At 42.6% G+C, this 15,038-nt stretch overlaps 1 protein-coding gene and 1 long non-coding RNA gene across 2 annotated transcripts in view; one reads left to right on the top strand and one right to left on the bottom strand.

Annotated features, from left to right (window-relative positions):
* The first annotated feature begins 1,177 nt into the window (after positions 1-1,177).
* On the top strand, positions 1,178-2,880 carry LOC112215585. Its single transcript, XR_002948245.2, has 2 exons — positions 1,178-1,315; positions 1,467-2,880. It is a non-coding gene; the product is annotated as an uncharacterized LOC112215585 (long non-coding RNA).
* LOC112215566 (lysyl oxidase homolog 2A) overlaps positions 1,750-15,038 on the bottom strand; it is a 49,774-nt gene continuing 36,485 nt past the window's right edge. The window contains exons 6-14 of the mRNA XM_024374695.2: positions 14,497-14,680; positions 13,614-13,765; positions 11,639-11,806; positions 8,679-8,844; positions 8,219-8,459; positions 7,798-7,913; positions 7,555-7,691; positions 5,936-6,047; positions 1,750-4,343 (exon numbers count right to left, since the gene is read on the bottom strand). Coding sequence (XP_024230463.1) covers positions 4,270-4,343; positions 5,936-6,047; positions 7,555-7,691; positions 7,798-7,913; positions 8,219-8,459; positions 8,679-8,844; positions 11,639-11,806; positions 13,614-13,765; positions 14,497-14,680 — 1,350 coding nt within the window. The 3' untranslated portion in view covers positions 1,750-4,269. The remainder of the gene's footprint in view (positions 4,344-5,935; positions 6,048-7,554; positions 7,692-7,797; positions 7,914-8,218; positions 8,460-8,678; positions 8,845-11,638; positions 11,807-13,613; positions 13,766-14,496; positions 14,681-15,038) is intronic.

Raw genomic sequence — 15,038 nt, 5'->3', positions numbered from 1 at the left:
TATAGACTATATTCAATATTGTCTCAGATATAGGCTATATTTCACATGTATTATATTTAAAGGGATTACTGAGAAACACTTAATTGGGATAGGTCTATCTGTCAATAACTGGTTGAATTTCTCGTCAGATCACAGCCCACTTGACAGAGACAGACGTGGCCATCGAACACGCCCACAACGACTACTCGTGTTTTGGGAACGTGTGGATCAACCAGGACGAGTATGCCCACGTTATCGAGATCTACGACTTCCCTCCCGGCCATGTTCAAAACAGACAACCTGCTGGATGCCTTTTCAGACTACAGGTAAAAGCCTTGGAGTAGGGTGACGTTGCCCCTAGATGCTGATCTTGGATCACTTTTACCTTTTCCTCACTGATGGTAAGGATTGGGGGAAGGGAAGCTTATCCTGGATCTGTACCTAAGGGAAACCTCACCCCGCAGCACAGGTGAAAGCCTCCCCATGCCCTTCACTAAAGCCGACAGCACACTCACAAGGGCTGTCTGTCTCTCTCCCAGTCTTATCTTGGTCTGTCTTTCAGTGACTGGGGCATGAAGATTATGTGGATGGACAACACTCGCGCCCTAGGCGTGTTCTCCAGTCAATCTGCAGGTATGGTTTTTGAGTATATCTTTTTTTTCATCTTTTGAGTCGTATTTGAAGTAACTGCCCAGTGTAAATCTAACTTTATTTAAAGTTCATATTCTATGAACTCCTATCCAAATAATGTTGACATTTATTTTTGTGTGGCTAAAGCATAAATTTAAGGAAAAAAACACTTCAAAAATCCCCCCTCAAACTTCTATCTCAGACTGTTTAATAAATGCTTACTGTTTCCTCATAGAACATGTCATCTCCTTGGGGAGGACGAGCTGGCCAGTCAGTGATCTAGAGGATGAGCTGGCCAATCAACGGTCTACTTGCGTGAATATTTTATTGACCAGTGTACACCCACACAGAATAGCTGCTTTTTAACATAGCTTCCCTTCCAATATTGTTTATTTAACTATTTCACTCTCATTTTGTAAGTAGTTATATTTAAAATCTGGAAACACTAGACAGTTACTTTAAGTTATATTTTACTCCAATGAGTCACGGGTCCCCTTTGGCACATTGGAGTTAGTTGTGTGACCTTCTGACGGTCGGTGAAGGGAAGTTGGTGTTCTTTCTTATGACAAAAGAGATTAAAATCTTTGAATCGGTTCCTGTGTTTGTTTAGCCCTCCATGCACTTTCCATTCGGCACCCTCTCCTGAAGACACGCACTCTGTCTGACGGGAGCAAGAAGGCCAAAGGGAAAGCCATGAGATGCGCGGGTATTGTTCTTGTTTTTTGATCCATCTATACTGTAACAGAAAGTATGTGGTCTGTCGTGCTTTCGTTGTGAATAGCTAACTTATTACCATGTTAATACCATGTTATTACCTCTTTCCTTGCTCTAATGTAAAGTCCTTCTGTATTTCCCAGAGTTTATCCAGCCGGTAAAGGAGAGGCCATGGACAGACTCTGCAGTGGCCCGGAGAATGGTGACCACAGCCCTGGGGCTGCGGAGAGGTGGAGCGCTCTCACAACATTTCTGACCGCTACAGCAGGTGAGATGACATTTCAACGTAGGCACAGAGATGCAAAGTAAACCACAGAATCGGGACGACTAAACTGTGTTATCGGGTCTCGGCAAGATATTTTGTTCACATTGTTGCTCATCATCACATCATATTGCTGAGTCTCTGTTTAGGAAATCAAGAACATGTCATGGTTTGCTTGTTTATTTTTATTAGAGAAAATATGAAGCAAGCACAAAATGCTTTAAAACATTCAACTGTGTATACAGTATAGGATAATCACCCATCTAGTAAAGAGCACCCTTGTAAAATAAAGGGCCCTGTAGTTGAAGTGTCACAAAAATAGAATGCAAAGATGCATTTTCACATGTCATTTGTGACTTGTACAATTGAGAAAACAAACATAAGAGTCCCTGACGGTAATAATTTAATTTAATGGATGTTTGAAAAATGAACTAAGCTGAGCAGAATATGGTGATAAGACTAAAATGTATATGTATCTTAGAATCCTAAGATGAAAGTTATTAAATATATTGCCAGAGTTGATATTAGGTGAAGCAAGATACACTGTTAACTTGAGGCAGAATCCCAACACAAATTACATGAATAACTAACTCCCTCTCACCTAAATCATGCTGTTTGTCGCCAATTTGGACAAAAGTTTGTGTACATTTTAACTTGGGGATTCTGCCTTAAATGCTCATTGCCTCTTTAGAGACGTAAAAATGCAGGTTTGATCAGAGGGGGGGGAAGTTTCTCCTTAGTGGTAGCTGTATGGTTGTAATAATACTGCCATATCCTTAGTGATTACCGTACAGCAAGAAAACAATCAGTCCTTCCTTATTTTATATTCACAATGGCTTCTACCACATTATCACGCCACAGACTCGCTAGTAATATTCTCCGTGGATGTAAGACTATTCTGCTACTTTCCCCACCCCCACTTCATAGGCACGTGCACTGGTGGCCCATGTGTCTGTCATCCATGTCTATTTATTTATTTATTTAGTTATTTATTGAATAAATAGTTTTGACAGTAACCCTCCAACAAGTCTAATGCTTCTTAGGTAGTTCTATGAGTTTTAGTTTAGAAAACAATCTCCGCAGAAGCGACAGTTACAGGGATGGTAAAAATAAATCTTGATTGTCGTGGCGACATCAGGGGAAACTGGGCAGAAGGCAGTTGTTACAGAACTGCTGTATTTGAAGCTCTGGGATAGTGGTGAGCGATTAGTGATTTTGGAGGTCTGTTCGGTTTCGGTTAAATTATTTCAAAAAAATAATCACAGTTTTGCTAATTTAAAAAAAAACATTCAATGCAATATGCATTGTGGGTTGAATGCTGTTACACAGAATAAAACAATGAATAAAAGTCCCATGATGGTAGACTGCCCATTACTGCTTATCAATTACTAACCATCATTTATTCACATTACTTTAATAAAATATTTCAGTTGCGGTGTATATTACATGTATTTATTATTTAATTCCAAGTCATCTCATCTCTAAAGAGCTGCTGCCTAATGCTGTCTGAAAAGAAATCACTATTTTGCAGTTCTTCAAATGAAATGAGGCACACTTTTATGACTGCTGAATACCAACTATCAACCACTTAGATCATGTGTTTACCTCACGGAACAACAGCTACTCTCTATATCCCTTAATGATCGCATTCTTCTCTCTTGTGTAGCAGTCATAACAGAAACACAGAACGGATCTGATTTATCTTTAGAGAAACTGTGTGCATTGAGCTTACAGGAAACAGAACGGATCTGATTTATCTTTAGAGAAACTGTGTGCATTGAGCTTACAGGAAACAGAACGGATCTGATTTATCTTTAGAGAAACTGTGTGCATTGAGCTTACAGGTAACAGAACGGATCTGATTTATCTTTAGAGAAACTGTGTGCATTGAGCTTACAGGTAACAGAACGGATCTGATTTATCTTTAGAGAAACTGTGTGCATTGAGCTTACAGGAAACAGAATGGAACTAAATGAAATACAAATCATTGATTCAACGTCAGTTGTTGTTGTTTAAAAAAAGAAAAATAACACATTTCAGTTAATCGCTCAGCACTACTCTGGGGACAGGGTGTCTGCATACTGGACCGACAATACATTGACAGATGCAAATAGGTTATCATCTTTAGCAGACAACCGTTCTTAAGGGATTGAACAGAAAAAAGGGTCAATCTCATTGCGGAGGGAGGGGGGGATCCAGAGAAACAGCTTTACGATGGTGTTCATAGGTGCATAGTTAATTGCCTGCTCAACACACTGTCCTAAAAACAATTAAATAAACAATACAGGACACTGTCTCAAAGTGCAGCAGGTGTCGAAAAATATCACTTTCTTTCCTTACGGTGGACCACAAAGGTTGGGTACATGTAACTAAATAGCTCTGATTTGATAGCACCAGCACTCTGCTGTACATGTGACAGAAATTTGTGAGAACAGTAAAGACAGAGTTGCTTCTTCAAGCTGGATCTTTAAAACAGGTTTTTTTTTCGTCTGCAATGTCCTTATATAAAACGTTGGCACTGAGGTGAGCTTTGCTTTTCAATTTTCATCCAGCACCGTTAGGGAGGGAACAGACGGCACAGCGCTCCCTCTCGCGGTTGGTAATTTCACAACAGTCTTGCTGGTCATTCATCAGTTTCGCTAAATAAAATGTTCCTCCTGGTCTTTCCATTGAGTCCGTCCACACTACCTGTGTCCCAGCTGGTTATTCATGAGGCCACTGAAAGAGGATTCCTCTGACTCGGAGCTCACTGAGCCACCTGAAGAGGAGAGAAACGGGACACATGAGGAACTGCACTCATTCAATCGTGGGCACAGTTTGAAAAGCACAGGGTACACTGGTTGTCAATATAAATGAATCTATATAGTTACAATGGTAGAAATCACTGAAGTCTTCACAAGCCTTCTCTTTTAACTGAACTGATAGTTTTCATGATCTTTTACTGGAATGCAAGGCTACAACTGGATGACACACCTACTGATGTCCTTGCTAATAAATAACTGTCAAACCAGTGCCATCCTATGTCTTGTTCCTGTTTTCAAGTTCCTATTGTCAATGCCACTGTAGCATTCGAGTGCCTGATTTACAGTATAGGGCCAACCTAAACCACACTATGCTGGCTTGGATATTTTAATTTCATGTGGTCTTTTCTAGCATGGTTCCAACAACTATGGTGGATGTATAACCAGGCCAACTCAGTAAAGCTTGGACTGGCTCCTTTGGGGGGGGGGGGTTTGGCAACAGTTATTAATGTGTTTTACTAATGTAATTTGTTCTATGCCAACCACTTACATGTCAGTTTAACACTCTGAATGCGTCCATGTATAGATGGATAAGGTAATACTCAGAGTTGGTGATGCATCGCAAACAGGCACCAGTTGTATAATTCCTATCAGTGGAGACTGTTGAGGGGAGGTCTGCTCATAATAATGGCTGAAACGGAGCAAATGGAATGGCATCAAACGCATGGAAACCATGTGTTTGATGTAGTTGATACTATTCCGCTTCAGCCATTACCACGAGCCCGCCCTCCCCAATTGCAAACTTGCATAGCAAAAATATGTAAAGGTGCAGTGACTTAAATCAAATGTAAAGATGACATTAAATTAACACACAGAGATCTTCTGTCTGGAGATGGGAATAAAAAGGCAGGATGTGGACAATTTTGTTAGGAAAGCAAAGCAACTATCATTTATGTTGTAGGTTTCAGATAAATATATAGGTGATTAATTTACTTTTTGTAAAAAAAGATCTATGTAAATAAAGTTTCATTTGATAAACTGCAGCGACTTCACTTGTAACTTGACGCAACTTTTCAGGATCGCCATTTTGCGCTCTTACGTTGTGTACGTCGTGCCTAGGGTATAAATTAGGCATGCATCATGTGAGATGTTCAATTAACTGTGAAGAAGAATAAACTAAAAACGTGTTGAGGGGTGAAATGTATTTTCACTGTTATTTTCTCGAAAGACATTAAATTCCAGACAGAATAGAGTGGTGTATATATATTTTTTTCAATGCTAAAAACGGCCACACACAAACATCTGAATCATTCAAGTTGAGCAATACACTAGATGAGGCAGGTAGCTTAGCGGTTAAGAGCGTTGGACCAGTAATCGAAAGTCGCTGGTCCGAATAACCGAGCTGTCAAGGTGAAAAGTCTGTGTCCAAGACCGGGATGCCGTACAATTAAAACATTTATTTACATTTTGCAATTGCCTTTTCACGCATTTATTTTCTCTGAATTTAAACCTCTTTGGAATGTGGTCATCCATAGACAAAATGGCTTTGAACAAGACAAGTGTCCATCACATTCAATAATGTTGTAGCCAGTAATCTCCAGTCTCTCACCTATATAACAGTTGTACATCCATATCCTGTGGCCGTCGTATCGACACCTGCACTTCATAACGTTGTTGGTGTAGTCGGACTCTGCTACCTCAAAGTTTGGGTTGATCACAACCTAGGGAGAGAAACAACGTATTGATGATGTTATCAGAGCACCAACATACTCTTGCTATGACCAAAGGACCGATCTGTGTTGGCAGCAACTATTAGTGAAATTCTAACATTTATAAAATGCTGGGAAAGTGACCAGCAAAATGACTAAAAGTGGATTCCATTGAAATTAATCGACTCCTGTTAACCCCATGGAATAAGAAGTGGAAAGAACTGTCACTACTCCAAGCTTATTACACTGAAAAAAAGTATAAAAGCAACATGCAACAATTTAAAAGATTTGACTGAGTTATAGTTATAAGGAAATCAGTGAATTTAAATAAATTCATTAGGCCCTAATCAATGGGTTTCACATGACTGGGAATACAAATACCTTTTAAAAATAAAGGGTAGGGGCGTGGATTAGAAAACTAGTCCGTATCTGGTTTTCTAACTGAAACACGCTGTCGTACACGTCGATCCAGAGTGTTCCAAACATGCTCAATGGGTAACATGTCTGGTAAGTGTGCAGGCCATGTAAGAACTGTAATATTTTCAGCTTCCAGGAATTTTGTACGGAACCTTGCGACATGGTGCTGTGCATTAAAATGCTCAAACATGAGGTGATGGTGGCTGATGAATGGCACGACAATGGGCCTCAGGATCTCGTCACAGTATTTCTGTGGATTCAAATTGCCATTGATAAAATGCAATTGTGTTCGTTTGCCATAGCTTATGGGGCACTCTGTCCACAACATTGACATCAGCAAGCCGCTCAGTTTAAACCGGGATTCATCTGTGAAGAGCACACTTCTCCAGTGTGCCAATCCACAGTTTCATCAGCTGTCTGGGTGGCTGGGCTCAGACGATCCCGCAGGTGAAGAAGCCGGGTGTGGTCCTGTTGCTTGGCGTGGTTACACGTGGTCTGCGGTTGTGAGGCCGGTTGGACGTACTGCCAAATTCTCTAAAACGACGTTGAAGGGGTCTTATTGTAGAGAAATTAACATTAAATTCTCTGGCAACAGCTCTGGTGGATATTCCTGCAGTCAGCATGCAAATTGTACACTCCCTCAACTTCTGTGGCCTCGTGTGACAAAACTGCACATTTTAGTGGCCTTTTATTGTCCCCATTACAAGGCAAGGTGCACCTGTGTAATGATCATGCTGTTTAATCAGCTTCTTGATATATCAAACCTGTCAGGTGGATGGATTATCTTGGCAAAGGAGAAATGCTCACCAACAGGCATGTAAACACATTTGTGCACTAAATTTGAGAGAAATAAGCTTTTTGTGCATCTGGAACATTTATAGGATCTTTTATTTCAGCTCATGAAACATGGGACCAACACTTTACATGTTGCGTTTATATTTTTGATCAGAGTATAAGATTCACATGTTATACAAGGACCTTGCTCCCATATCATATTGGATGTAGAGATTCACATGCCTATCCTAACATAATTGTTATTTTAAATGATGGAAGAAGAATTTTTGTTGTTGTTGAAATAAGACAAATGAAATACGATTCTCACCTGGAAGATGTAGTCTCCTGGCACAACGTCTGTCACATCTATCCACTGACAGTCGATGTCGTGTCTGTACGTATCCCAGCACCCAACAGTGATGCCCTGCTGCCCGAAGTTAGCACACTCGTACCTCTTCTCAATACCTGGCCGGCCAGAGAGACAACAGTGTTAAAGTACAGAATCAGGAACATAGACGAGGTTTGCCGTGATCATTTTCATCATTTGTTTTTCACATTAAATCCTCTTTACCCTCTTCACATTGGGTGTCCTCCAGACAGAAGCTGGCCTTGTGTCCCTCTGCCACCTTGGTGCCGTTGAGGCTCAGTAGGTCATAGTGGGTGAACACCTCCATGCTGTGGTAGTGCCTGGACAGGGAGACGGAGACAGTCCATCATCATAACCAGCCTGTACACCCACAGCAGGCACTGCCTCCACATGACTACAAATCAGACCACAAATCTATGATCTCACAAGACTGCGACAATGACCACCCTCTCCAGAGGACTTTTATCGCAGCACAGTGATTGTTCTCAACTCACGTAACACAATGATGCTCGCTTGCATGCCATTGTCCAACCCCTCCTTCATCTTACCTTTCACTACTTAACTCAATGACTAAAACTGAAGGACCCAGGAATTTATCCTCCCGTCCGACGCCATGTTTCTATACCTGTGGCACTCGTGCCAGATCCAGGAGTTGTGTGCGGCCCTGGGGCGAAAGTCTGTCAGTCCGTTGTTGTGTATCTGGGAGGAGAAGCGCAGCAGGCGGCGGTAGGAGGACGATGTGGCGGCGGCGGCGCTGCTGGACAGACAGTGCTCCTCGTTGGCACACTGCAGTATGTACATGGGCCGGTCCTCCAGGTACGTGGTGTGTTCCACCACCTGGGCGTTTAGAACCAAGTCTGGGGCCGCTGTATGCCGAGGCAGAGGATAGGTTGTTGTTAATATGGAGATCAGAGGCTGCACTTTGAATAGAGACCCAATCAAGGATTCAAACAACAGCAAAATGGCCGCCCAACACTTTTTGGAGGTAACTTGGACTTGTTCAAAAACAACATTATTATAATTTTTTTTCTGTTTTGCAACGGTGTGCCATAATGAATGCGACCCAGCTACTGTAAGTGACTTACTCTCAGAGCAGGAGACTCCAGCAGCGAAGCGTCCTCCCCCTCGGGGGCAGTCGAGGTGTTTCCCATGATGGAGGCACTGGGCCAGAGTCATCTCTGTCCCCGAGCACCTGACCCCGCTCATCACCACGTCATCAGCACTCACGTCTCCTGGCCAGTACCACGTCTCCTGGTAGTGAGAAATAACACAGACAAACCGATCAAACATAGGCCAAGCTTCAAATCTTCCAACTCAAAATGGAAAACTGTCATTTCATCATCCTACCACAAGAGGTTTCCCTATCTACATTTCCATTCTTGCAAGTCATGAGACTGCACAGCTGTTGTTGCGATACGGGAACATCTGCCTAGATGTAGTTGATTGTGATTGTCCAAAACCCCTTCACAAGATAGACATAGATGAATATTGGTTAGGCCACTCTTTCCTTGGAGGATGTTTACTAGACTTCATGTATCTGATGAGACTTTATAAAGCAAGTAGCAAGATCCTTAAGCAAACAAAGTCTCTCCGTCTGAAGTCAAATGTTGCTATGTCGAGATAGAGAGATAATGTATTACATCTGTCCTCATGGATCTGATTCAGCCTCTTTATAGTATCATCTGTATGTCTCTGACAACGCCCAAAGCCAAGGGAATACTCCTGTAAAACTCATTATTTCCAGGGTCTCCCACGGAAGGAGTAAGTATTGGTGGGTTAGAGGGAAGGAGGGGGGCTAGGGAGATCTACAGAACAGAGTTTTAGACTTTGGTATCATATGTTCCATCTGTCCCTCTGCCTGCAGAAACACTTAGTCTGCGTTACTAATGGAACCCTATTTTCCTGCTTTTGACCAATCACTATATAGGGAATCTGGTACCATTAGGACGCAACCTTAGAGTGGGTTGAGTCACTGACGTGATCTTCCTGTCCGGGTTGGCGCCCCCCTCGGGTTCGAGCCGTGGGGGAGATCTTAGTGGGCTATACTCTGCCTTGTCTCAGGGTAGTAAGTTGGTGATTTAACGATATCCCTCTAGTGGTGTGGGGGCTGTGCTTTGGCAAAGTGGGTGGGGTTATATCCTGCCTGGTTGGGCCTGTCCGGGGGTATTGTTGGACGGGGCCACAGTGTCTCACGACCCCTCCTGTCTCAGCCTACAGTATTTATGTTGCAATAGTTTATGTGTCGGGGGGGCTAGGGCCAGTCTGTTATATCTGGAGTATTTCTCCTGTCTTATCCGGTGTCCTGTGTGAATTTAAGTCTGCTCCCTCTAATTCTCTCTCTCTTTCTCTCTTTTCTCGGAACCTGAGCCCTAGGACCATGCCTCGGGAGTACCTGGCCTGATGACTCCTTGCTGTCCCCAGTCCACCTGGTCGTGCTGCTGCTCCAGTTTCAGTGTCTGTCTGTCTCTGTCTGTCTGTCTGTCTGTGCGTGCGTGCACGTGGGTGTGTATGCTAGGTCCAAATACATTTAAAGGATCCCCAAACACATAATGACATTTTCATGTAAACTGCCATTAAAAGGGGCATTAGTACACAATCATCAAAATCACACAATTACTGTGCAAAAGAGTTCTATCAGCCCAGTCCAATTTCCAGTCATTAAACTCCCCCACCCATCAACCCAGTTCTTCCATGATTCATAAATACTTTCCAGACATATATCACCACTGCCAGTGGCATTCAGCAGTTGTTAGTACACTGCAAATTAGAGAAAGTCTCTCAAACTGTAGAACCTCACGAAAAAATGTATAAAGAACGCAGATAGTGCTTTCCTTTCGGCGTGTATCGAGGTGCTTTCCTTAGAGAGGTGTATCACTGTGGGACTAAAGAGAGCTCTTGAATCACCCTTTAAATACAACAAATAATCAAAATAGCAGCACTAATCAGCAGATAAGTGTACCTACCCTACATACAGTTTGCTGATGGTGGTAGGCCAATTAAACTTCAAAGAGCAGGAATGAACTCCCCACCATCAAATGTAGCCTGTAGCCTTTCCTCACTCCATCACCTCAGTTAGTGTGGAGACTATAAGCTGTAAGATCAGTGTGGAGACTATAATCTGTAAGGTCAGTGTGGAGACTATAAGTGTTAAGTCAGTGTGGAGACTATAAGTGTTAAGTCAGTGTGGAGACTATAAGTGTTAAGTCAGTGTGGAGACTAAGCTGTAAGGTCAGTATGGAGACTATAAGCTGTAAGGTCAGTGTGGAGACTAAAAGCTCTAAAGTCAGTGTGGAGACTATAAGCTGTAAGGTCAGTGTGGAGACTATAAGCTGTAAAGTCAGTGTGGAGACTATAAGCTCTAAGGTCAGTGTGGAGACTAAACTGTAAGGTCAGTGTGGAGACTATAAGCTCGGAGGTCAGTGTGGAGACTATAAGCCCTGAGGTCAGTGTGGAGACTATAAGCCCTAAGGTCAGTGTGGAGACTATAAGTTCTAAGGTCAGTGTGGAGACTAAGCTGTAAGGTCAGTGTGGAGACTATAAGCTCTAAGGTCAGTGTGGAGACTATAAGCCTAAGGTCAGTGTGGAGACTATAAGCCCTAAGGTCAGTGTGGAGACTATAAGCCCTGAGGTCAGTGTGGAGACTATAAGCCCTAAGGTCAGTGTGGAGACTATAAGTTCTAAGGTCAGTGTGGAGACTAAGCTGTAAGGTCAGTGTGGAGACTATAAGCTCTAAGGTCAGAGCCCCTTTTACTTTCCTTCAGTGAACATCTCCAGCTGTTTACAGCTAAATGACATATATAAGAGCCATATGGATATATGGGGTTTGCTGGTGGCATATATGTAACTGAGACCCACTTGATGATGTACTTTTACGAAGTATTATGAAGATTATTTCCCAACAAAATGTATAATGGACCCTTTTAATATTATTACATGTTGTTGATACTTACACAGAAGCATATTTACCCTTTGTCAAAGAATGTTAGGCTCTTGATTGTCTGCCTGACCAGCCAATGTGATGATATTTTGTTGTGTATAAACTCACCTGGAAGGCGTTGTTGGCAAAACCGAGACCCAGCTGTCTGCACACGACTGTAGCCTCTATGGTACCCCAGCTGTCACTGCACACCGTACCCCACACCAACGAGCCGTTCTTCTCCGCCAGCACCTCCACACGCCCTTCAAATGGGTTCCGCCCACCGCTCAGACGCAGCTGCAACCAGAGATTAGATGTTTATAAAGGCAGTCCCATTCTGCTCATATATTTGGTGTTTATTGGACAGGGTAGAGATGGAAGACAGGAGGAGAAAGTGTGCTGAAATAGCAGTGGGTCCAATTCGAACCCACGCTGCAGCAGTATGTGTTCTGGGTCAGCGACTTAGACTGCTAGATCACCCGCTAGGCCACAGATGATCTGTTTATTATGAGGCCAAAAATCCACTTGATTCAAAGAGGTAGTATATTCCCTCACATATGTGTTAAGTATTCTGTTCTTTATGGAAAACTCAAATATTTGCCATAAATCCTATCTTTAGGCTTTACCTAAAGTATTTCCAGAGGCAATAAAACATCAAATATTTCTTATACTATGAAAATGTTTGGCAAAAATGTGTGGTTGGTGTTAGTAGCGGAATCAGAATAACAAAAGAAATGTGCAAATCCACGGATGCACCCCTACTTCCCGTGGCTATGCCTACCGGTGGCTTCAAAGCCTCTCAACGGTCAATACATAGCATCAGTAATCCAGGGTTTATATAAATCATTGTGTAAAACCCATACAGTGCATTCGGAAAGTATTCTGACCACTTCACTTTTTCCACATTTTGTTACGTTACAGCCTTGTTCTAAAATTGATTCAATTGTTAAAATGATTAAATAGTTTTTTTCTCTAATCCATCTACACACAAATACCCATAATGACAAACCAAAAACAGGTTTTTTGAAATGTTTGCAAAAGTATAAAAAATAAGTAAATATCACATTTACATAAGTATTCAGACCCATTACTCCCTAATTTTGTTGAAGCACCTTTGCAGCAATTACAGCCTCGAGTCTTCTTGGATATGACGCTACAAGCTTGGCACATCTGTATTTGGGAAGTTTCCCACATTCTTCTCTGCAGATCCTCTCAAGCACTGTCAGGTTGGATGGGAAGTGTCGCTGCACAGCTATTTTCAGGTCTCTCCAGGTCTGAGAGTCCTTTAGGTGCCTTTTGGCAAACTCCAAGCAGCCTGTCATGTTTCCATCTGGCCACTTTACCATAAAGGCCTGATTGGTGGAGTGCTGCAGAGATGGTTGTCCTTCTGGAAGGTTCTCCCATTTCCACAGAGATACTCTGGAGCCCTGTCAGAGTGACCATCGGTTTCTTGGTCACCTTCCTGACCAAGGCCCTTCACCCCGATTGCTCAGTTTGGCCGAGCGGCCAGCTCTAGGGAGATTCTTGGTGGTTCTATACTTCTTCAATTTAAGAATGATAGAGGCCACTGTGTTATTGTGGACCTTCAATGCTGCAGACATTTTTTGGTACCCTTCCCCAGATCTGTGTCTCGACACAATCCTGTCTCAAAGCTCTACGGACAATTCCTTCAACCTCATAGCTAGGTTTTTTCTCTGACATGCACTGTCAACTGTGGGACCTTAAATAGACAGGTGTGGGCCTTTCCAAATCATGTCCAATCAATTGAATTTAACACAGGTGGACTCCAATCACATTTCAGAAACATCTCAAGGATGATCAATGGAAACAGGATGCACCTGAGCTCAATTTCCGAGTCTCATAGCAAAGAGTCTGAATACTTGTAAATAAGGTATTTCCATTTTTTTCTAACATTTCTAAAAACCTGTTTTCACTTTGTCATTATAGAGTATTGTATGTAGATTTATGAGGGAAAACATTACTTGAATCCATTTTAGAATAAGGCTGTAACATAACAAAATGTGGAAAAAGTCAAGGGGTATGAATACTTTCCAAATGCACTGTTTGCAGCAACATGCGTGCTGCATGTGCTAGGTCTACTCACTCTGTTCTGGAAGCCCATGGCAGGAACATTACATCGAACTGCAGCGTCTTCCTCGTGACTGCAGCCCAGGGCATCTCTATTGAAGTAACACTCAGTGAGGGATTTCTCAAAGCCAGAACACTTCACCTCATTCATATGGACCGGGCCCATTCCTACAAGGGAGAGAAGACACACTGGGAGTCAGATCCACCCCACTCTCAATCACATAATTAAATATGTATCTCTATGCTTTCAATAATCCAGGACACAGACACTGGACTGGTTTCCCGGACACAGATTTAACGTAGTTCAGGACTAAAAAGCATTCTCAACGGAGAGTCCTCCAATGAAAAAGCTTTTTAGTTCAGGACTAGGCTAAATCTGTGTCTGGGAAACCGGCCCACTATGTTTAATTGAATAGCAATAATGCCTAACAGGAGTAGAAATCCCACTGAGAGTGGATATGAACTCTCCTGCCAATTTTAAGCCAACTCTGACCCATTAAAGTGGGGCACTTGGGAACATTAAACTGTTCCTCCTCTCTCTTTTTAAAACTTTGTCAAGTCGAAATAATTCATGTGAATAAAAATGGATTTTCCACAATATAATGTGTGATCACTCCCTTCCTGCTGTGTCTTGTCTCCAGCATATGACAGGACAGGAACATTTCTCTGGCAGTGTTTGCTCTGTAACTAGAGCCAAGGTGGTCCGAGACACAGACTGACAGCAGGTCAAGAAAACAGAAAAGACACCATCCTCTGTTACTGTGTGGTTATACAGTATCTGAATAGTGGATGGCAGAGGTGGTTAGTCTGAGACTTGGATCACTATGGATAAGCGCTTGCATATTCCATTACAGCAGATTCATGTACTTGAATGGGAGAGAGAGAGAGTGGAGACCTACCTTGTCCCAGTTTGCCTCCAGCGAGGGCCTCCTTGGCACTACCGAAGCCCAGTTCTCGACACACCACGGTGGCTGCCTCCAGGTTCCAGCTGTCATCGCAGACGGTGCCCCATTCACCATTTTTCAGCACTTCCACTCGCCCTTCCCCTATGTTGGCCCCGCCTCTCAGGCGCACCAGGGGTTGCTGCGGAAACGATTGACCGTGTTAGGCCTACTGTTACTGAGAAACAATAGTTTACAATCACTTGGCATAGTTAAAATATCCAATTACTTTGATATGTGTGTATGTATTCTTTACAGAAACAGTCCAGTAACTCAAATTTGGATTTTGTTTGTTGAACCACACAAAAATAAACAGTATTGTATTGTTCCATACATTCTGAGCTTATTGTGAATCACAGAGAGAGAGAGGGAGAGAGAGTTTGAGATCTCAGTGTATCTATTTTGCCTTTTGTCCAGAGCCCATGAGTCATCTGTGAAGTGTTTGAACACAGTGTTCTGCAGTCTCTAAGTTGAATCACATGCAACGTGATATAAAACAG

Source organism: Oncorhynchus tshawytscha, linkage group LG02 (assembly GCF_018296145.1).
Source record: "Oncorhynchus tshawytscha isolate Ot180627B linkage group LG02, Otsh_v2.0, whole genome shotgun sequence".
Classification (NCBI taxonomy): Eukaryota; Metazoa; Chordata; class Actinopteri; order Salmoniformes; family Salmonidae; genus Oncorhynchus; species Oncorhynchus tshawytscha.
The sequence above is the reverse complement of the archived record's forward strand: the minus strand, read 5'-3'. Positions and strand labels throughout refer to the sequence as shown.